Source organism: Cinclus cinclus, chromosome 3 (genome assembly GCF_963662255.1).
Source record: "Cinclus cinclus chromosome 3, bCinCin1.1, whole genome shotgun sequence".
NCBI classification, from domain to species: domain Eukaryota; kingdom Metazoa; phylum Chordata; class Aves; order Passeriformes; family Cinclidae; genus Cinclus; species Cinclus cinclus.
Window position 1 is genome coordinate 17,744,130 of NC_085048.1, and position 24,249 is coordinate 17,768,378.

The 24,249-nt window shown below is 35.3% G+C and overlaps 1 protein-coding gene across 2 annotated transcripts in view; it reads right to left on the reverse strand.

Moving 5' to 3' along the window:
• Positions 1–24,249, reverse strand: part of TRAPPC12 (trafficking protein particle complex subunit 12) — a 49,042-nt gene that overhangs the window by 18,026 nt on the left and 6,767 nt on the right. For both annotated transcript variants that reach the window (XM_062489718.1, XM_062489717.1), the window contains 4 exons: positions 19,237–19,350; positions 18,284–18,422; positions 7,201–7,313; positions 687–759 (listed from right to left, as the gene is read on the reverse strand). In XM_062489718.1, coding sequence (XP_062345702.1) covers positions 687–759; positions 7,201–7,313; positions 18,284–18,422; positions 19,237–19,350 — 439 coding nt within the window. The remainder of the gene's footprint in view (positions 1–686; positions 760–7,200; positions 7,314–18,283; positions 18,423–19,236; positions 19,351–24,249) is intronic.

Below are 24,249 nucleotides of genomic sequence, written 5' to 3' on the forward strand. Positions count from 1 at the left end.
ATCCCCTCTTGTCTAATTTTCAAGTATACTCAAATGACCTCACAAGTACAAATTCTGTTAAAAAAAAGCTTGTCCTGATCACCATTTTCCTGTGCAGTAATTTGCCCCATACTATTGAAGTAGCATCACTAAGAAAGAAGGAACAGGAGAAAACGTAACTGGATATAAAATGATGAAAGTGTTGATGTAGCTCAATATAAACTAAGTATTATTCTAATAAGTGCCTTAGATATTTCAGGAATCTAAGTACCATACAGCTAGAGTGAGATTCAGACATCTGTGCAGCAGCACCCTAAGCCACAGTAGCCATTCTATGGTGGTAGTTCAATCTGAAAATCTGAGTGGATGGCAGACATGAGTTTTGAGAGGAGTCAGTCAAGGCTTAAGATGCAACAACCATCTAGCTGCAATAGCAATATACTTATATATTCATCACTAAAGGATAACAGCCATGTTGTTTCTCCCAAGTAAGAAAAAGAATTGATTTATTGCACAAGGGCAAAACTGTGAAATTAATTTCAGCAAAAAGTAGTACAAGGTGTATCATTTCAGGGGCTGAGTAGGCTATAAGATCACAAAATTACAGTTTTAACCAGTCTGGGGCAGTCTTGTGAAAACTTCTGGCACATTCAGGCAATCAATAAAAACACACTGTCTGTGAAAAAAAGTGTTTAAAGAATACCTACCTTGTCTGTTCTCCTGTGTAATGTTAGTCATACTTCCATCTTCAGCTAAGCCTTGTTCCAAATTTTCTAGTATCTGTAGTAATTTTTAAAAAGTAACCAACATGAGTTTAAACAGCACTATATATTTAATGCAAATTATCTACAATGGACAGTCTCTGTGTAAACCAATTTATGCAGGAATGCTTCACCCAGGTACAGGTGAAAATTACTGGTTATTACCATAGCTAGATCAATTGCACTTCTACATTGCACTGTACAAGGATGTTAGAGTTCAGTTTATGACACTTCTAGAACATTAAATGTTAGCACACTCTAGGGTCATATACATTTTGTTAATTAAGACAGACAACATGCTCTGCCAGAGAATGAACATTAATGACCACAGTGTAAGTCAAAACCAACTTTTTCAGAGAAGGCCACAGCCTTCTGACTTCTTCACCCTAATATGGGCTTCAGTTTCTTTAGTTCCATGTTTTTGTCTTTAATGAAGTATTCCTTAGTTCTTCTCAAACTTTGGGGCTTATTGCTTTTTTAAATTTATTGTAGATTTTAAATCATGTAAATTGTTGAGTGAATGAAACATTTGTTGTTTTATTAGAAGAATGGAAATGTATACTTAATGACGATTGTGTCTGAAGCAATTTTAAAATATGCATGCAAGGCTCCATTTGAAACACAAGTCAACTTTCCTTTTCCTAATTCCATTACAATTCTCCAAATTAATTTTCCAAATCCCAGAGATGACCCCATTTCCCCTGTTACAGATGTATAACTTCGGTTGTAGGATGATGCCTGAGATTTCCTTCAAAAACCTAGTAGGGGCCACCTGCTGTTTCAGCCACTGTGGTACCCAAGGAAGGAAATACAAGGCACTGCCTCTTCTGGGGACTGAGTGCACTTCGAAACGAAGAGCTTTCAGTTTTTGGCAGTATAAGAAATAAATGTGTGTTTCTAAACCAACAAAGTCCACTTCAAATCAACAAAGGAAGTCCTTGAAAAATAAGATGGGCTGAATTAATCTGGCCTTGCAAAGTATGTTGGTGTTTTCTACAGCCAAGCAAGATAATCTCTACCTCCAGAAAGTCATCTCATACCACCAATTTTAGATGTATGAAGTTGGAATATATTGCCCTATGAGATACTAAGCCCTTTTCACAGACTAAAGTTTTGAAGTTCATAAATTCAGCTACAAAAAACTTAAGAGCATGGAGAGGCATACCATGAATGTAGAACATTTACTGCCTGCCATCTGAGCCAGGCTAACTTTCCTGGTAAGTACTGTTAGGCCGTGACAAATACAAGGTCATATGGTTTACTGTAAACTTTGGTCAGAGAGCTAGACTGAGCTGCCTCACCTCAGATTTTGAGAGGCTATGAGCATACACAAGTAGATACTGCATCTTAGCTGACAGGTGGCAATTTATGAGCTGGCAGTGGCATACCTGCAAGACTGACACTCAGTCCCACTTTCAAAAGCAGTGCAGCCACCTAGAAATCACTTTGAAACCAAAGTGCCACCTTTCAGTGTTAAATGCCTAGTGTATAATAAGACACCTTTGTCAGAAAAACACCCATATTCTTCTCTCCCACAAATCCAAACCACTTTATGATCTACTTTCTGTGGTCTAAAAACTCTTATCTTTCTCTTCCCCTACAAAATACCTAGTGATTTCCTCTCAGATTCAGTAAGGTCCAAAGTTCCTACTATTGAAACAGTATAAACATAAGGGGCCTTCATCAAGGTGGCATGTTGTCTTGTTTAAAAATAAAATGGATTTCTCTGAAAACATTCTCATTAACATAATCAAAAAGGAAGAATTAGATATTAGCATACAATTAGAGTACCACATTAACCATTCTGTGACATTACTTAGGGATATCTAGCTGTGACCTCAAGCTCAACATCATTAAAACAGAGCTTGGTGATGATTTGAGGCTAATTGTTTTATTCCCTAGGTTTATCTCTCTTTTGCCCTTAAGTACAAAAACATCACTTGCAGTTCTCCAGTATTTGGGCATTTCTCCATTTTCCAAGAATTGTTCAATAGTAACATTAATGATTCTGACAGTTTCTCAATGTAAGTTACTGCATTTAGTCAATATGAAATATTTAGGTGGTAAACTGTTTATTCCAGCAATGTCACATGACACAGCTCTAACCACCCATGTTCTTACTATGAAGAAAATTATGATTGAACACTTCTACTATTTAATTCAACAGTTTTACATATGACCTGTGCTTTTTCTTGTTTTGAACACTTGTTCATATTGTTATGCACACTAATTGGTTTCACTGGCTAGTACTACTTCATTGAGTCTTCTGTTTCATGCCCTACTGCCTCTATGCCATAATTATTAATATACACATACCACCATTCAGCCTTTTTTGGTGCTTCTGGAACTGTGGCTTTTTGGCTACTCAGACTGGTACAGGGTCATCATAGTTTCTATCATCTTAAAAAACAAGGTGTCAAGACAAATACCCTCTAGACTGAAGTAGCATATGAGAAACAGAAAACTTATGTCATCTTAGCAACTAGAAGCTTCCAGTAATCAAACCTAAGAGACTGAAAAGTTCAACAACTTGGAATTAAAACAGACATGGAAGGCCAGATTTGGAAGAGTGTGAAGGAAAGGGCCAGGGAGGAACATAACTTCAGGAGCTGAAGGAGACTGGTGGAACTACAGAAGTTGTGACTGATGGGTAAGTGGCACAAAGTATTTTTGACAAGTTTTGCAGATATAACACCTGCGGAAGTCTTTTTAGGAAGTAAGGCTGTTAACCCGCTTGCTGCTGCTCCACCCACCTGGTAGAAGAGCCCAGTATGGCTCTGGCAGTTGAGGGACACAGGTTTAAAAGTGAAATATATTATACTATGAAATGTGTAAATTTCCAGGAGCTCTCCCTCAAACATCTAGGGAAGCATAGGTACCTACAAACAACAGTTTAGATTTAACCTGACAGTTGTCCTTTTCACATTTTGATCTCCATCTAAGCATTTCTTAGCATGTCTTCAGCATTATTAGCACTAAAGTGATCATGCTTTTAAATGTTTTTAAATGAACACTTGAAAAGAACAAATCCTTTTGTGATTTCAGTTACTATTGTTACTCTTATTGGCTGGCTATTCAAAGACTATTTATTTCAAGGCAGACTTAGAGATGGGAAAACTCACTGAGGCAGTTCATGTTGGGAAGACCAGCAATAACACAGAGACAGCAACAATTTCACTGGATTCCTCTCCCAGGCTGTAACACCCATTTGGCACTACATGTAATTTGTTTCCCAAATGTTGTTCATATAGAAAAAGATGCAAAATACCTAACCAGATCTTGATTAGACACTTGCAGAAATACTGGAATAGGTAAAAACATTACTGCAGGAAATATATATATATGGATACATATATTCTGGAAAAATTAAAATAACACTTTTGCACCCAACCTCCAATCCTGCTTCAGGTACCAGAGATGTGTAAGTAGAAGGAGGCTGTAAAGAACAAGTAACCAAACTAAATACAGTTTCATCTTTGAGTGGTTAATCTAAAGTTGACATGTGTCTGTAGAATATCTACAACAAAAAGTAATAAAGAATTTAGCAGACTAAAAGCAAGTATTGGATATGAAAAAGCCTTGCTGTTACATTAAGGAACAGGAATGAAATAGGAAGACAAATTTTCTTATGATCAGAATGCACTACCATTAGCCTGGAATAACCTCCCAGGGGATGTGGCCTCAGCACCATAGGCTGGCTCATTAAAAACTACAAAACAATCTTGCATTGCAGAGAGACAGACTAGGTGAGCTAATAGGTCTTCTCTTTCTTCCAGCTTTTATGACTCCAAGATCATCTCATTTACATAATGATGATTCGTATGCCCTTCTGTAAATACGGATGACCAAAGATTATTTTTCCACTTCTTAGAAAAGGGAGGTAAAACACTAGAGGCTTTTGGTTGAAAGCTCCCCAATTAATTCTGTTATAACCCAAATGGTTCCCAAGTGTCACATACTAATATTAAGACTAATGAGTGTACATTCTTTATCTTATTTTCTTGGTTATGCCATGAGTTTTTTATGTATTAGAACCATATTCTTGAACATTCCAGTTGAGATCCAGATAGTCAGACAAACAGCATAAAGACAATGTTTTTATCAGCCAGGCCTGACTTCAAATGGTTAAATTACCAATTTACAATTGTCTTTTAAAAACACAGTTATATTTACACTTTTTTCACACTTTTCTTTCTATAGTTGTCCTTGAATTGCTCCAAAAACTAAGCTACTTAAATGAATGCAAACAAATAGAAGTAGTCTGCAATGAGGTATTTAGAATAACTGATTGGAAATGTTTCCAAGAAGGATGTTTTGCTAGTAGTTATCTGTCTGCTGTACTTTTAAAAGAAGAATCCATCAGTATAGACAACAGCTTGTCCTGGCTACTGTATCCTGGCTCTAGAGGAAGCTGTCAGAACCAAAGGGATATTGTTGTTTTTCTTGCTGCAACAAAACACACTAACACAGGAGAAACCTTGCAAACTCAGACACAGGAAGGCAAAGGCAAAGAGGTGACAATCTCTGAACCAACACCAAGTGCAGACAACAAGAGACTACTCAGAAGAGCGTGTGGAAGATGTGGAGCAGCTTAAAGCAGCATTCTCCAAGAGTACAAGGGGTAACAGAATTTGCAGTGACTCAGGTCACTAGCAATTGATGGACTGATAACATGAGTAGAGAGACCTGTTCTTTAAGAACTTAGTGGGCAGAGAAATACATATATATCAATTTCTAACTCTCCTTTATTTCTATTTAATCTTCTCCACCATATTCAGTTTCCCTTATTTAAACAAATAATCAGCCTAGTTCATGTTCAAACAAAATCGTCTATTATAATTTAAAAGCTTCCTTGGTACACCAGATATGCTCTAAGGATATGCACTTGGACAAAAACATCAAAGGCCTCTAGAGCCACCTCAAGGCTGTAGAAGGGTCTTATAAAGGAGTGTGTGTGTGGGGGGGGACAGAGTTAATTTCCTTTTATTTCATTCCCTTATTGACCAGCAATCTTTAACCTGCAGAGAATCATGACTGATCACACTGTAACTGAGAGATGGCCATTTCAAATAAGTCTGCCAGACTCACATTCAGTTTTCTCTCTTTTTTACAAGATTAAGGAACTTAGAAACAAGTTTAGCTTTGGAAGGTAGTGGAGCCTTCATGACTGAGGGCAGACAGTGCAGTACTTAATATCAGACTGCATAAACCCAAGATGTGAAACAGCCAATCTGCTGCACACTAAGGCAGGCAAATATTAGTAGAAGTTCCATAAAATCTTGCAATAGATATGTATGGCATTTCCTACAAGAACAGAGTTACTTCAAATTGAGGACTGTTTACGAAGAGGGCTGGAGAGAATAGCTGGCCAGTGATACTAGCTGAGAGGTAACAGCAGCTGTCAAGTACAACTTCTTGGCCAAATTAGATATCTCTCTCAGCAGTTTCCCAATCAATTCTTTCCAACTTCATAATAAATGCCACTTTCACCTCTTATCACCTAAACTATTCATTTTTTTCCCTTAAAAATAAAAATATCTGGGGTTTTTACTGTAAGCATTTGGTTTTCCTACACATTACTGTGTTAGAAGGAAGGCGATTTCATACACCTGATGCCATTACAACTACACAACTGGCAATTATCAAATCCTTCCACTTTCCTTATCCCAGTTATTTTAAGGAGGAAATATAGGAAACTTGCAAGGAATACTGAAAATTAAAAGTAATCACACGTTTATCTTATATACAGTTTTGAATTTTCAAGTGTCATAGATAAAGCAATAACGCTGCATTTCTTCTACAGTTCACCATGTTGTAAAATTCATGGTTACTAGTGCATTAGACTACTAGGGAAAGATTTGTGTGAAAAAAAATAATTTAATGATGAACACTTATGGTTCAGGGTTGCTGGTTTTAGTGGATAAAGTAAGTGCTCACAACACTGTGACTCCAATTTCAGCACCCACAAATCCCACATTAGAATTTAGGCCATAATTCTGTATTACAGCATTTGACAAAACAAAACAAAAACCCCAACCAAACTCAGCAGGTTGTATTTATATTCCTAAATGACTGTTGTTTCTAAAACCGGTTATTTGGACTATTTCTGAAGGATCAAGGTCATTAGCAACTCTTTTCAGCAAGCTGGACACAGCTCAGTGAAGGAAAGAAATCTCTCCTACTTGCCCTTAAACCCATTGGCTTACTGTGCTCCACGTCTTGTCTGGCAAAAAGCATGAAAGTTGTCCTCTGTTCTACTCAATTGAGCCAGACCTACCACAGAGAAGAGAAGGATCTCTCTCAAAATGGAAGAGGCACCTCATTACTTTTAATAGCACATTTCTTACTTGCATCAAGATGGAGTAAAAAATGTCATAATTGAAAATTAATGTTCTTTATAAGGACAATAAAATTTATTTCTTAAACATTAAGAAATGTTAGTGCCTAGAGATGCTGTTACCTTGGCGCAGATTATCTTCATACTGTGCAGTCTGTCTAGTGATTCCTGAGGATTTCCTAAGTACTGAGGAAGTTCAGCATGCAAAATCCGCATGGAGAAAGGAACCATGGAACCTAGAAACACAATTAATTTTGTTATGTGTGTTTGCTATAATGATCAGTTGTGATTTGCCTACATTAAAAAAGGTACGTCTCACTAGTGTTTATAGCATAAAGTCCATTTTGCCTTCTTATCTTTTTCTCCTCCTGATGAAAAATGTGAAAGATGAGGAAATAGGGAACTTCTTCTCAGCTATATCATGAGACATGTTTAAAACATTTTAAACAGGCAAACACAAGTTAACCATAATCAAGAAAACAAGAAGAAGGTGCACCTAACTCAAATTTTCAAAAACAAGTTGTACTGGGAAATACAATATTTCATTTAAGATTTCTTTAATTAAAATGAAGGATTAAAAAAATGAAGTTTACTCAAGTTGCAGCTACATTACTATTAGCATTTAATAATTATGTATATTTTACAACCAATAGAGAAGAAATAAGATGAAATTACTGGCCTTCAAAGTATGCTTGTGAAAGAGATATAACCAGGGCATAAACCTCTTGGCATATTTTTGTGTAACATCTGGTTCATTCAAAACATCAAAGAATAGGGAATTTTAGGCATATTTGGGGAGAAAAATTAAATTGATACTAGTTTAATACTACTACTATTGCTGTTGTTATTGTCATTATTATTAAATTATTATTATTATTATTATTAGTAGTAGTAGTAGCATTGCCAAAGGCCTCACTGTCTATATTCATGGGCATCCTGGCTGACTTCACAGGCAGTTTCAGAAGTTCACCTGAACCCTAATGTGTGCAACACCTTGCTTTCAGGTAACTGCATAATCCTGACACACAAACAATACTGAGCATAAACTAAACACCACTACTGAAACCAAATCAGAGCTGGTGTAATGGGGATATAGGTCTTGGAAAATACCATGCCACTGATGCCTTAGGACTTAGGTTTTATTATTTTCAGATCCTGTACTGCATTAGCGTATAACTCTAAAACTCCACAGCCTTGTCAGCTACTGTTCTCCCATTTTATCCAGGCAAAACAATTCCTCTCTAGGCCTGAAACTCAAGGGCACCTTATGATCTCAGGCCCTGAGAGAAGTAAACAACACTGAAGTTGTTGTTGGTGGGGGGAGAGAGAACTTGGAATAAATGTCTTCATTACCTGAAATTGTAATTGCAGGATTAACATCTGATATGCAAATGGACCAAACTTATATCTGAAAAACTCCTGACCATCATCCATCCTGGGTGTAGCCCCTCAGAGGCTTCTGACTGCCCGAAGTGTACTTATTGAAGGCCTTCAGTAATACCTGCTTTTATTCTTTTAATCTTGGCTATCCTCTGCTTTAGGTAGCCACTCCAAGGCATCACCACATTTCTAATATTTTAATACGTACATTTGCTTTACACATAGTCTAAGGGGATTTCTCTCTCAAGTTACCTCTTGCCTCATCTTTTCTCAAAAACAGGACTCATGAGCTTTCTAAATAGATTTTTGCACCTGTTCTTAACAGGCTTGTATGTCAAAGAGGCAAATGCTATACAAAATGAGTCACTGACTCTAGACTTTTTTTAAAGGTTGACAAAATTTTAATCACAAGACTCACTAATTATGACCTTCACAGTAAGACACTTACATCTACATAAATTCTCTTTTGCTCATGGTAACTATTCCCAATGGCTTCCCTGACTGCTGTGGTCCTGTAATGGATGTACACAGGAGTTTCATGCATCATCACATGTGGAAAACACATTAAGAAAATAAAACTGCCTTTGAAGTTCTATTAAGAGACATGTAGAAGTTGACCCAACCAGTCACAAATGATGTGAAATATTTTATGTATGTATTCTGAATAGTGCCTAGCATGACAGAAGATACAATCAGTACAGGCAGTGAACAAGAACAACAAAAAGGAAGTTGAAAACAATTTAACAGTAATTTCTGTGCCAAAATACCAGAGAAAAATTACTTTGCAGACATGCTGCAAACTGCACTGCAAACCTATGTGAACAAATCTGAACTCTGGCTGGTTCCATCTCTACCACCTCTTCAATGACCCAAAGTAATCCTGTCAAAAAAACAGGAGTGCCAAGAAACAGTTAGTTTGGTACTTCTCTTTTGGAGAATGTGGTCTTAATTTACTGATGATGCACCTTCTGCTGCACTCAATGGAATTTCTGAGGCAAAAGCAAAAAAAGGGGGGAAAAATTTTTGCAAAAAACTGAAAGAAGCTGAAGATTTAGCACCATTTTGGTTAATGACTGTGCTGCAGCATAGTCAATTCTGAACAAGTTTATATATTTACATCCACTTGTAAAATGCAACAAAAGGTCAATTCAATAAACACTCATATAGAAAACCTGAATTAGTACCAGAACTCAACATACAAATAGACAGGTATTTAATGGAGCACAGAAGAAGCATCTCACATTATCATTTTTTTATGAAATCTACATAATGTTTTGTGACACAGTTTTTTTGAATTCTGTATTTTGTAAAGTATTGATCTTATGTATTGCTGAATGAAACCACTCTACTACAATCCCTGAGAGGAAAGAATAAACCACTACCAACATCTTCAGAAGTGGTGTCAGAGGATGGCAGAATGATGAATGTGACTCCAGGTCAACTTAGACTCCATAAGAATCTCATTCTTTTCTATTATAACTAAATCCTCAGTTGTAACAGGCATTCAGAATTATATTACTTCAAAATGTACTGTATGGATGCATTATTTCTCATCCGCTTAGTATTTCCTTCACAGCTCGTGACCAAAAAATATACCAGTGAGATCCTCAGTAGTACATCAAGTGTGGTCACAGATCTCTCACACAAAACCAGAAGAAAGCTGGCTCAGGGTGTAAGGTTAGTTAATGCAAAGAATTTTCAAAACAGAATTTGTATTACAATTTTTCACAGGAGAATCTAAAACTCTGGCATCTGTTTCTTCTCTTTGTTTTTGAAACTCATGACATAAACAGAAGAATTTTTACTTATATTAAACATCCAGCAAATCCATCCAATCAATGTCTGTTACCTATTGCTTATTAAGCAAGCGACTAACTTTATTTAAAATATCATAAACACTACTCTTTCTGTGCCCCAGTTTCTTATAATCCTTCTGAATAGCAGGAGTTTTTTGTTTAGGTTTTTTTTTTTTTTGAGAATGCACAAAACAATATATGTTCTCATACAAATGTGACAACTGGGGAAAGAAGAAAAGAAATGCACTTCTACCACTGGTAAGGCTTTCCTACCAGTTCATGTGCACAGTATTGTGCAATTTCAGGTCAAATCAGATGAGCAAATGGCTCATAAAAAAACCTGCAGCACTTCTTCAAGCCACTCAATCCAAATATAGACCTTAAATACACTCCTTATAAATTATAAACTCTTGAGATTTTTGGTTAAGTGCATTTTCCTAGGTATGTTCCTGTGTAGAAGTAAACTTCTTTTTAGTTAAACTGTATGAGGTATGGGTAATGTATCTAATTTAGCTCCTACAGTAATAGACTGATTTTCTGGTTAAAATAAGGGCCATAAATTTACTTCAATTTGGTAAAGTTTTCAATGAGTGCTACTTATGTAAAGTGCTGATACAATCTACACACACTCCTCAAAAAGAAATACATGGCAGTAATAGAAAATGCACCTGAAGAGATCTGTTCAGCATTGCAATTCTCTAACTTGTTAACAGCTGTGATAGAACTGACAAGATGTGGACTTAAAGGCAAAAGATTTTCAGAAAACACTGTGATTTTCATTTTACTTTGTCTAGTTTAACAAGAAAACGATTGGGAAGAAGTAAACAGCATTTGCTGATGACTCGAATACATCAATAATAATAGTATTAGCAAAGTCTGAAAGGCAAGTTGTAGAATTTTGAGTAGAAAATTTAATGAAAAAAAAAGAAGATTAGCAGGGGAAAAAAAACGCCTATACTTCCCTCAATTAACATACTGGGGGGAAAAAAAACCCTACAAAAACAAGAAAGTACGATTGACTGCATTAACACTCAGCTTTAACACAAATAAAACACGTGCTTGTTAGACTAAGGATTACATTACCTCTTCTGAAAAGTTTTACCTACTTGCTTTTAGGCCACTTAAAACATGCAGGGAAAGACATATTTCTCTGTAACAGGTTTCCATTTATAAGCAGGCATACATATCTATTCCTGTGGTATCCCACTATGGACAATAAAATTTTATATAAACACTGAATTTATCACAGACTGCCTTCTGCAGCCTGAAACCCTGAACAAACTACTCTGAATTAAACCCTTGCACCCTATTATATTTCACTCAGTACTGAATTTAACAGGGCAACATGTCAAGGAAGTATTTGAAACAAATAGCATATCCTGTAATCAAAATGTTTAGTTAGCACAGGAGAATGGATTTTGCTCTCTACGTCATACTTCTGATATTTACAGTAATGTCCTCTTACACAGTAAAACTATGCCAGCTAAGCTTAGATAATTTCCACACAAGGTATTACCCTAAAACTACTGCTATATATTGAAATTTTATCTTTAAGTTAAACAGGTCTTATTCTAGCTTGATTTTTTACAGTTGACTTATGTTGCTCCTCTTTAGCAGTTTCATAATAATACAAAAAAAATTATAATGGAAAATGGTTTAAGATAATTTTCTTAGCAATCACTTTTAAATACACTGGAGATTTTTCCAAGGAATGTGACGTTTGATTGTCACTTTCACATGAATTAATATCATTCGTATGTATATATATGTATTATCATCATACAAAAGGCAAAACTAAAAAGTAAAAAGCAGTCTGCTGAAAGGAAAATGGATACGCTGAAAGCATGGGAACAGATGGAATAAAGAGCAAGATCAGGTAGAATTTTCTAAGACCACAGATTTCAGTTTCTATTTCTTTATGAACAGCTGCACATTTTCATAACTGTCAAAACATAAACATCACCTCATGTCAATCAAATTCAAACTGCAGTCCTCATCTGCAGCCCTTTTGGAGCAGAAAAAAGTATTCCAATGACCAGCTATTTTATCTTTGGATTTCCTTGTTGCAAGCCAGTAACCAGAAATGCTTTCTGATCTGCCTTCTATAGCTTGTTCAACAAATCTCAAATGCCAAAAAGCAACAGAAAAGCAGATAATCAATTACTGAAAAAATAAAGTGAGAACTTAGAATAGTAAAAAACCCCAAACCAAAACAAAAGAAACAATTTCTTCCTTCACTGGCTATCAGAGAAATACACAAAATCAAGTTTCTGAAAAATATTCTGCTTTACACATATATATATACATAGATATATATGCACAAATATACTTCTACCAACAATGTATTCGTATAATTTACAGGATTTTTAAGAGGGATAATGCAGCAAACGTCAAATCCCAGCTTCGCTGATTAGAAATTAAAAGTACACTTAAAAATCCCAGTTCAATAGATTAGTTTCCAAGTTTTTGTTTATTACCTTCAATACAGAGAGACTGAAGATGAGATAGGAGACTAAATGTTTATAACCATTTAAAGAATAGGTTTTGAAAATTTTATCTGAAATTACATGCTTGCATGTACTTCACAATTTAACTGCATATGACCTAAGAATAGAAACTCTGAATCATGACCTGGTTTTAAAAAGTTTCAAAAATACCTCTTCAGTAATTTGGAGTTACTTGCATTGAAGAAATGAAAACATATCAGAAAGGATGCAGGAAAACTCTACAAAAATTGCCCTGCAGCAAAGACATCACCCTAAATCTTACCTACTGATAACTGTAATAAGGCAGAATTTAGAAATTAGTTACTTGCTCATAGTATTAAGAAATCCTGTGTAAAGCTGGCAATGAGACCATGAAGCCTTGGGAACGAATGCACAACTATTTTAGCAGTACTCTACCCCTTTAGATTATACATGTATTTCCTAACTAAAATATCTGTATTATTTCAGAAAAAAAAAAAATCTATTTCCATGTCTGAGTAGCCTGAATAACCAAGTGGAACCACAACATTTGAGTGGTATTTATTCAAGCTGTATTGGCTGATTTTACAGGTAGACAGTAGCTCTGAAGTAACTGAACAGTGAATTTAAAGAGGCAGAAGAGAGATACACAATCATGAAAATAAAATAATGGGTAACCAGTTCCACTAGAGGTTTTAATATGTTTTTAACTGCCATCACAAGCTTGAATGAAGAACTCCCCTGAGCAACTGTCAAGACTGAATCAGTTGACATGGGAGCGTTAACTTAAGGCAATATTTGTGGTAACACAAGAAAAAAAACAGTACTAAAATGGAGTATTTCTTTCTGCTTTCCTGCCAAATTTATCAACAAAGAGGAGCACTCTCTAAGACATCATTTCTTTAGCCTGTGCATTTCTCCTCTTATCTTTGTTTCTACATTGATTACTTCCTTTTGTTTCTCTACCTATCACAATCTTTTATTATTAATCCTTTTATTATTAATAATAATCTTTTTTCTCCATACCTCTTCACATCCTGCCACAGTTATTCCACTAACCAAATCTGATGAGGGTGAAAAAAAGGATGATTTATACCATCATCAGACCCCATAAATTAAGAAAGGGAAGCTTCAGTCAGCCTGCCTCCTACTAGCATAGACAAGTAGAAGAGAAAAAGAAATGAAGACAGTAAACTCAAAATGGCCAAACACCACTGTAGAGGCATCACATAAAGGAGATAATTTCCACAGTCTAAGTCTGTCCTAACTTATGGCATAGGCTGACATTCAGAAACAGGACCTAGCATCAGGTAGACCTTGCAACTATACTGAGTCCTCTGCACTATACACAGGCCAGAGACCTGTAAAATGTCTCTTGTGGGTATTAGAGAAATACTTTGGATAAGTGTTTTCATAGCTAACACAGTATCTCCACATCAACAGACATAAAACAAGTCTCTCACTACAAATTTTGCTATTTTGTAAGCTTACAAAATGTAGTAACAATTATTACAGTTCACCTTAGACATCAGCACTGATAACTGACTAATAACATGGGTTAGTGTGACAGTTCCAGACCATGTTTGACATATTCCTTTAGGACTACTGGAATTTCAATACTGAACAAAAGAAACAAATTAACACCATTGCTTGAGTAACTAAGGACAAATTAAAAACTAAATCATACACATTTTTTTCTATCTTTTTTTCATTATTTCTGATAAAAATTCTAAATACAGTGGATATTAGTAATGTCATAAAAGTATCAGTAGTGAGAAGTGCTGAAGAAGTTGTGATATCTAGACTCACACCATTTTATACAGACAGAATAAAAGATTTTATATAAATATATATATATATAAGAAATGATGTTATTTTTTTAAACTATCACTAGCCATCCAGAAGTGCCATTGTATTGCAGGACACACCAGTGAATCCCTAGTGCCAACACTGCCACGCTTTTCAAAACCTTGTTTCGAACCAGAGCTCAAGGGAAGGAATACACTATGAAATAAATGTCTAGAACACACACAACTAAATATTTAATACCATGTTCCTTATTTAGGCCCTTCCCACCAGAGAATAGAAGACTGATTTCATTTGGAGGAATATGGATGATGTTGCATCATCATAAGGAGGATGAAAAGGGGAAAGGGAAAGAAATCCCCATCCCATGTTACATAAGCTTCTGGTCAGGGGAAGAGAAGTTCAGTTTTTACTTATGCATAGTTTATTTTCCTCCCTTTGCAATACAAAAATTATTCACAAGTTTTGTAGCTTTAGAAGGTTGATTTTGGTAGCATTAACTTTTCTGGAACTTTCTGCCCTATTAACCAGAAACAAGACCAAATTACCTCATAAAAAAATGAAATAGCATTTTAATGTTCAGTTTTAACTGCTGGCTCTCACGGATTCAGAAACACAATAGACTTAATAATGGAAAGGGTGTCTCAGGTTAGGCAAGCTATCATATGAGATATTATTATATATCACGAGGAACCCAGACACAAAATGTATGAATAGAAGTGGGTCAGACTGTAAGTATAAAGATAAAATCCTTAAAAAAAAAAAATTCCTGAAATTCATCTGTCATGAGAACGATGACAAAAATTCAGCCTTATATATCCCACACATTACAAAGATGTGCAGGAAGCCATGTAAAACAGAGCTCCTGACCTAAGGACCAACCTATTATGAAAGAAAAAATTATACGTAAAAATAGGACTTTTTAGCGTCTTTACGCAGATTAATTTAAAAATAAATAAATCTATAACCAAAGAATTTTAAGATTTTACTAGAAGATGAGAACAGTTTGTTCTCTGCTCCTTATCAATCAGGAATGATATATGAGTGCCTTAACCAACCCCACTGGCCAACACAAGGATCCTGGCAGAATCAAGGTCCTGACAGGCTGCACTCCTCCAGGCAAGGCAGACAACTGAACAAAGAGCCCACAGAAACCTGGATAGGAAGATTCCAGAAGGACTAGATCTTACAGCCATGATAAAGACAACAATAATGGGATCACCACATCATGGCTGCAAATACCATACAAAATATGAGGAGGAAATGGAGATTAGCAGCACTGCTGAAAGGGAAACAGTCTTAGGCGAGTTTCAGTGGGAAATTAAGAGGATTTATTGGCCATGTTAAATTAAATTAATGGAAAAGCATCTTTTACTTTTCATACAGCTATTTGTAACTTAAATTCTTTGAGAGAGATTTCTCAGAGATTAATAGATGAGGGACTATTCTCACTGCTGTAAGTTTCCCTACTTCAGGTATAAAACACAGAAAACTTCCTCATGTTCCTCAAACTACATTTTTTATTATGAAGATATTGAATACAAAGAAATTATGCGAAGCATTATCTGTATTACAATTAATGGGTACATTATTTATATCTGTACTCTCACTTTTTAAATTGACTTTTAAGTGCTTACTCCATTTATATACCATGAATCAAAATTAAAATGTTGAATTAAGCCCTTTCTTTTATGCTTATTACACCACAAAATGATACACAAAATTGCCAAATAGCAGTGGATTGTGTATTCATACTAATATTTTTCAACCAAAATAAAGGAATGATGTATCTGTATTTTATTATTTAAATTAGCTGGTTAACAGTGCATGAATACTAAATTTCTTCATCCATAATCCAGCATAACATAGTTTAACACTAGACAAAAAAGAACTGCTTGTGTTCTCCTATATCCCTGCAAATGACATTTCTCTCTCCTCAAAACTATGTAAGGAATATTTGATAGCTATTCCCACATCATAATCATGTTGGAAGTATATGAGATATCTACAACTAGCAGGTCAGCTCCATTCAACCTTGATCCTATTCTCCATACAAATTATCAGATTATGGACACAGTTGGTATGTTCAACTGTTAAAAATTAACTGAGGCATATAATTATGAAATAGACTATCTTCCTTAAGATCACATTTACCATCAATATCCTCGTAACTTGTATGAAATAGCCAACCAATAGCCAATGGTTCAGAGATTGCCCCAGGACCCAAAACTCAATCACAAGACAGGTGATTACAAGACCTGGCCAGACTGTCCAGAACTTCTGCTCCCTGCATCATCTGTGGCAGAAGCACTCAAGTGCCTCAAATACGGACATGATCTGCAAGGATTTTTCTTAGACAAAATAGCTTATTTTTAATATTGAAAAAGATGTGGAGACATACACATGGCCTGTGGAAGAATACTACATGATGCTCTAGCATCATGTGTGCAGTTACCCTAAGAACACCAGACCCAAAAAGCTGTCCAAGCTGATGACCTGGACCTCTTTCACACTTCCAATTGACACAGTTCCTTCCAAGTGGATTGCCTGTGATTACCTGAAGGATGATGAGTAATGTTGGAGGGACTTGTTCTAGGAAGTCCACACATTGGCATTGCTGGGCTGCAAGTGATCTTTTCCATCACTAAGTAAAATAATCTGGAAAAAATCGTGAACTTTCTGACACAATTTCCCTTCCTCAACAACCTCAAAATCTCCTATCTTTCTAGGTTACCCCATCAAGGCTAGCAGCATCTCATGTAAAATGGACTGTAATTTTTCAGAGCGTTGCCCTGCTGTAACAACTGCTTCTTACAAATGTTTCATTACACACTGTGGAACAAATACGAAAGCCAAAGAACATTAAGAACACTCAACAGTGTACTTACATCAGAGAGTTATTCTTTTCTAAATAACAGATATAGAAAAAATAAAATTTCAAAACAGCCTGAACAAGAGCAAAATTGCTCTTAAAAACAGCAATTTTTCAAACCCAGACTTCTGGAGAACTAGAGTATCTGAGTAGTTGAACTATGTGGTTAACCTATGGGCTATTTGGAGCAGTGGGAAGTAGTGCATTTGTAACATGAGACAAACTGCTTGAAAAGAATTGAAGCTGTGCTGTTTTGTTCTCTTCAATAATGAGATACATAGTAAATATCTAATTTTTACTTCCTTTCAATTATTTTGCAAATAATATTACATTTAATCATGTTTCAATTAAGGAGAATTCCTAACTTAATTCTACATTTAGTTTTTTTTCTTTTAATCCTAGAAATCAGGAAATAGCACCTGCAGTAGCGTATAGGCATGCAAGGGTTAAAAATAGCATCGTGATACTACCTGGATGAACTGAAGAGGAAAAAAATTATAGAGTCTGTTTCCACAAACTCTCTGATCATCTTTCAAGTCTGTTTTTGAGTAAAATGAACTATTCAAGTTTGGTAGTTTTTAATTTCAGTATCACAGAACTAAAACATTGTATTTACTTGTTAAAAACATTCCTCTACAGTAGCATAATGAAATACTCTGCCTACTTATACTGCTTTACCTGTTGTGATTTCTTATTCTCCATAATCCAAGCAATACTTTAATGTACTAATCAATCATACCCTTCTGGGGAAAAACAAACCAAAACCAACATAATCCAAAGCTCTCCAATGCTTTAGGCTTAAAAAACTTCTGAATCCAACCAATATTTTATAATGACTGATAAAAACCTAAAAAAAATAAAAGCATTTAATAAATCAAGTGTTTTACCTTTACGTCCAGGGTATACGTTAGGGTAATATTCATAATAAAGATCAGGCTGGTCTAAATTTCCAAACGGTTCAAATTCCATTTCTGCATTTTGGAACAGATTCAGTTTTACCAGCAGTGCTAGTCTCACAAACCACAGCTAAAAATCAATACATATAAAAAAAGGGAAAGACAAGGCCTGTTATTAGCTTCAATCAAGAGCCATATCCAGTACAATTTCAACTTTTCAACTTCTTTTGATAAAAGCTGAGTAAAGAATTTCTCTATTACTGAAAAGAATCAGGATTTATATTTACTTTTACATAGTACTTCTTATCAAATCATTAAAAAAACCTCAGAGGACCGATGTTTGTTTGTAAAGGTACTAAGATTTTGAAGATGAAGTTTAAAAACTAAACTTCTTCAAAATTAGAACACCTCTCTTTGAAATGAGTTGGCATGTACAAATTATCAATCTGGTATTTTAACTGCTTTTCCAACTTTATGGAATTCTTAAAAATCTTTTGCTGAAACTCCATGAGCTTTATAATCACTAGGGTCAAAAACATGAGTTTTCATCTGGTCAAATCAGAATCACTTCCAATATTTTATTAATGTGGATTCTTATCTTTTAAGCAACATGAAACACATTTCTAACATGTTGAATCTTACCACAATCTAGATAGTTGCATGAACTTTAGCAGAGTGAGTCTTTCAAAGCAGCAATATATTCCATTTTACTAGTGCAAAAACCTCTTAAATCATGGAATTGAGATTGTATTTTCTTTAAAAAACTGCTTGATTTAAATAAAGGCCTACTTTACATAAACAAACAGAAAAACAGACTTGCAATAATACTTAAATAACCTCAGTGTCTGTGTTACCATTACGAAAAGGAGTTTGATCACTTTAAAAAAAAAGCCACAATGAATATTGTTGGGAAAAAAGTGACAAGGGTATACCTTTAAACATACCTGTAGAGAATCTGTTGTATGGCTAGCAGGCAGTCCACTTTTTTTATAGCCTTGACCATGTGCAGTTAGAAGCCGCCCACACAAATCAACTGCTGCCCTCCAGTTTTTACTGCTCTGGGAAGAAGAACAGAATAAGTAGCAAAATCATAAAGTCCCTAAAATGCACAACTGCTTATTTTGCCTGCAGCAGCGACATGCACCCATCAGTAATAATGACAAGGTCAGGAGAGCTGGCCAGGGAGAAGCAGAATGCCATTTGTCACAGCTGCACATCTAATTAGGCAAAAAGGGAAATCAAGGATTAATATTACAGATCACTAAAACAAAAGAATACACATGGAATTCTAAACTTAAAATTATATAATGTCTGATTATATAAATTAATATACTATAACAGTCACAATTTTGAGAGAAAAAAAATGCTAGCCATGTATTATCAATAATATCCAAGTTACTCTACGATCATAAAGTATTCAACACCCATTCTTATCTCACTGACTTCAGATTATAACCCCTAGTACAGTTCACTTAATGAAAAGAAACTTTTAGCATTGTCCAGAACACAAAATTCCTATTAATCAAAAACAAAGAACAAGGAAGAATACAATGCATAAATGAAAAATTCAGAACAATAACAACTGTTTCACCTATAAAACAAACATCTGTATTTCCACTGCATGACTAATTTCAAAATAATCTTTATTTTTTTATTCATAGAAGAAAAACATTCCTAGTTAGACAAATCAAACTGTCTCACACTGTTCATCAGTTTTTCAACAGAAATACCCTGATGTTTCTGCTTTGTGTAATCTAATGCAACAAACAAAAAACTTAAAACACAGATTAATGCTTCACAGATTCTAAGCTATCATACTTTTCTATTATACAGAGGAGTTTTTAAAGACACATGTATCCAGCAGGCTGTTCTGAAGTCTATATATATGCTATTCCTGAAAATAATATTTTTTTTCAAATAGCTTCATAATACATTAAAAAATGTAACTGCAATAGAAAATAATAATGTTGTCCGATGTAATGTAAAGGAATAAAATACACTTCTATTAGCGTTTGCAAAGTACAGATACTAATCTTGAATTAGTAATTTATTAATTTCTCTCCAATGTTTTAGAAAACGGGTTGATACAGCAGTCACATTGAAAAACCAGTAGTAACAACTGAAGTTTCCCTATTTTGGCCTCCTATTCTGCAGCCACATGGGCTGCAAACAGGCCACCATAGAGATCACCACGCACTAACCACCTCACCTCTCTCTATGCATTTTGAAATGCCAGGTAAAGTTGAGTTCCACTGGAAATGCAAAAGTTGGCTGACAGCAAGACCATGAAACAGCAAGGCAGAGTCTGAGCCATCTTCACTCCTTATAGAAGAGCAGGAATTGATAATGCATTATAACATCCTTCAACATCTACCTCTATCAGCTTAGAAAAGCAGAAAGATACTGACATGGATTACCTGAAATTCATTCCTCTTCTGGAGAGAAAAACTAAATTCTTATTATCCTTAGAACAGGAGCAAACACAGACTCTAAAGCTGCTGAACTTTTCTTCCCAAATGAGAGTAAGGATAAAAAATAATAATGGATCATTTATGACCAACTTAGTTGCTACAATCTTTTAAATTCTACTTCAGGCAGGAACAAAAAATATTTAATTGAACAAGACAGCCAAGAGAAACAAGTCTGAGAATTATTGTGAAAACAGTCCTTGCCAGAAAATGAAACACAGTATTTGCAATGATTTTAAAATTAGAGCTGCCTGCTGGTCACGGAGCATAATTCTCTGTGGAAGCTTAATAGAAGGCTGCTGGCATTACAACTTAATTTGACAATAACTGGACACATTATTGTCTCAGGTAAATTGTACCAGACTTAAGAGTTGCCAGTCTACCAGAAATCTTTATCCACTTCAAACATCTGTCAAAACCTTGCAGGTCATTTTTGTGCTTCCTATGGTCTCCAATCACACAGTTCTAAAAATCCAGGATCCTTATACCTCAATTTTGTTTGTAAGTTGTAAGTAGAGACCCAAAGCAAATATGGTTACTACAACTTCAGATACAGCATAAGGAATACTGAAGAGTATTCTTAAAGGCAAAAACAACTATTCTGTCATGATCAAGATATGGCTGTCTAGCTCTAATTGTGTGAAAACATGATGTTAGTCCCATCTTTCCACTCCCCCCAAAAGTATGGAGCTGTTGTTCTCTTAATCAAAGTCACTAGCTTGCAGGATTTCTGTACTTTTAAAAAACTTTTAGACTAGATGTTGATCTAGCAAAAGGATTGTTTTTTTTAAAGCCGTATACATAACCAAAAATCCAAACCATCTCAGTACTGACTGCTATACACACATCAAAGCTAGGCCAAGCAGAGCAGCAACCCAACAGACAATGCATCATTCCTCACAGAACTTCTCTGTTTTTCAAAAAAGCCCAGAAATCCTGGGGGAGGTTTATATACAGACAGGGAAACTGCATAGTAAAACAGATTTCAAGTGTAATTCTGTCAAGCAAAGAGAGGCACGCAAACTGGAAATCTACAGAAAATGTGCCCAATGATGAAAAGGGAACTCCTCTGATACACAAAGACAATTTATAACATTATTCAGTCTCTCAGGAAAACCACTGACATTTTATCCAATAAATAGTTGTTTCTTAGTACAGAAATGCAACCTCTTCACACTTTACAGTTTGTGCTACTCCCACCTTCTCTCAAATCAGATATTAAAATGTAGGAAATTGTTCACTGATTTAGAAACAAAAGAACAATCCCCTCCCCTATTTGTAAAGATAATTTCTAAGTTATTAAAGGGAATATGCATGTTATACCACTATATCCAGATGTGTTATATTTGAAAATATATGCAAAAGCACAATATTAATCATGTGCAAAAGTAACAATATACCACTTTTTAAAAATAGGCTCAAAGGGAGTCATTAACTCTACATGTAACACCATTAAAGTGATTAAAATGTCCTCCTCCACTAGCTATGACATGCTTCTCCCCTGTAAATTACATTGGTAGAGCACTTACACATCAGTTAAGAAAATGCAGCTAGTAACCCTTTCTTGGTCTAGCAGCTTGAAGAAATAATTCCATATTTAGAGGAAACATTATATATGTATAGTGGCAAGATACAACAGTCTTTTTTAAAGTACGGTAACTACGAAACACTGAATTTTCCTTTGGCTTGCAGGCATCTTACAACTGAAAAAATCAGAAGGGTTTCTGGTAAGCAAGACTGTGCTATGTGTTCAAATGAGGGTAAAAAATGAGCCTAAAATATGGAATAACAAGAACTAATATAATTCCAGCTTGCACCTTGTATTTGCTACTGTAAAACAAAGCAACACTGTGACAAGAAGATCTTGTTTACATTTATTTGCTCTAGATGTAAATGCATGTTCCTATGCCAGATTGAGAAAACTTTTTAGAAATTGAAAACCCAGATTTTCAGTTTTCAGTTAAAAAATACAAAAACTTATCCAATACAGATGTATAACTCTATTAACAAGTTATTATAGAATTATTGCACAAAACTGCTCCAGCAGTCCCACATCTCTTTAAAGCCCCTAAGTTGTAAAACTAATTCACCTACACCCCCCTCCACGTTTTGCTACCAGTAGAGCATTTGCAATTCACTGCTGCCCATCCCACAGAAGAAACAGAAAATGTGGAAGTACAGCTGTTCAATAAACCCTCTTTGGCTTACCAGCAAAAATCTCATTCAAATAATCTAGAGACCAAACTGATGCTGAACTATTTTGTTAGCGAAGTTTTAACAACTTCAGTTCTGTTCCTAGTGAAAAACTATTCATCTTAGACATGATGCTACTGTTGGTGATTTCATCAGAAAAGGTGCACCTCTGGAAGTCCAGTTTACCATTTTCTTGATAAATTTTGTTTTTTGACAATTAGTTGTACTTGAGGAAGCTTTTGCAGACTGCGCTATGACGCCCCAAAAAGGACATCAGTCTCCAGCATTCTTTGCTGCAAGCACCAACTGCATCTTACCCACAAAAGTGCTTTTACTTAAATGTTTCTTACTTTTACAGGAATGTGAGAAGGTACTGTTTGCGAATGCATGCTGGAAACAGTCCAATATAAGGTATTCCTTTGTGGCTCTGGTTAGAAGAGGTGGTATGTTCATTTGGAGGTGTAACCTAGGAGGTGGTACTTTCAATATGTAAGGAATGCAGCACTACACGGGGGTCAGAAGATTTCCAGTATCAGAACAACAGAAAAGGTATAACACAAGGCAAGTCATGTAATTTACAATGTCATGTGCTGAGTTCTGAGCAGGGGTAAGACTTTAGCTTCAACTGGGACAGAGTCTGAGAAGAGATCCAAAGATGATTATGAAGGCATCCATGACAAGATGAGTAGAGAAGGGTTATTCATTCCTTCAAAAAGAAAATCTTGAGAAGTGGAAACGCCATGGCTGTCTACTCATACAAAGTAGCAGGGGAGAAGAAGCAAATATTAAGGAAAAGAAAAATTACTTAAAAAGCAGCATAAGACCAAAACATTTAAATTATTGTAAACAACTTCAGCTTTGATTAGGAAAAATATTTTGAGGGAGGACTGATTAGAATGCTTTTGATTAACAACCTCCAAAGGAATGAACTTCGAAATAGCCCTTGAAAGTAGAAGCAATGTATCTGTATTTATTAAAACAGCCAAATAAGCTAACAGAATTAATCATATGGTAGAATAGAGAATCTTCAAAATTGCAGCTGAAGACCTGTGGTTTGAAGATTTGGTACACTGGTGTATTTTTCTATCCACACAGGATTAAAACAGTAACCAGACTCTATGGAAGCAGTTTCCTCTGAAGCAGAGAGACATAGAATACTGATTTTTTTCCTTTTTTATTGTCCCCATAATACAATAGAGTTTACAGAAGATTATCTGAGAATTTTATCCTAACAAAATTCTTCATAATAGGAATAAACATTCACTTTTGGTTTCAGCTGTCCCTAGTGTCTTCCTA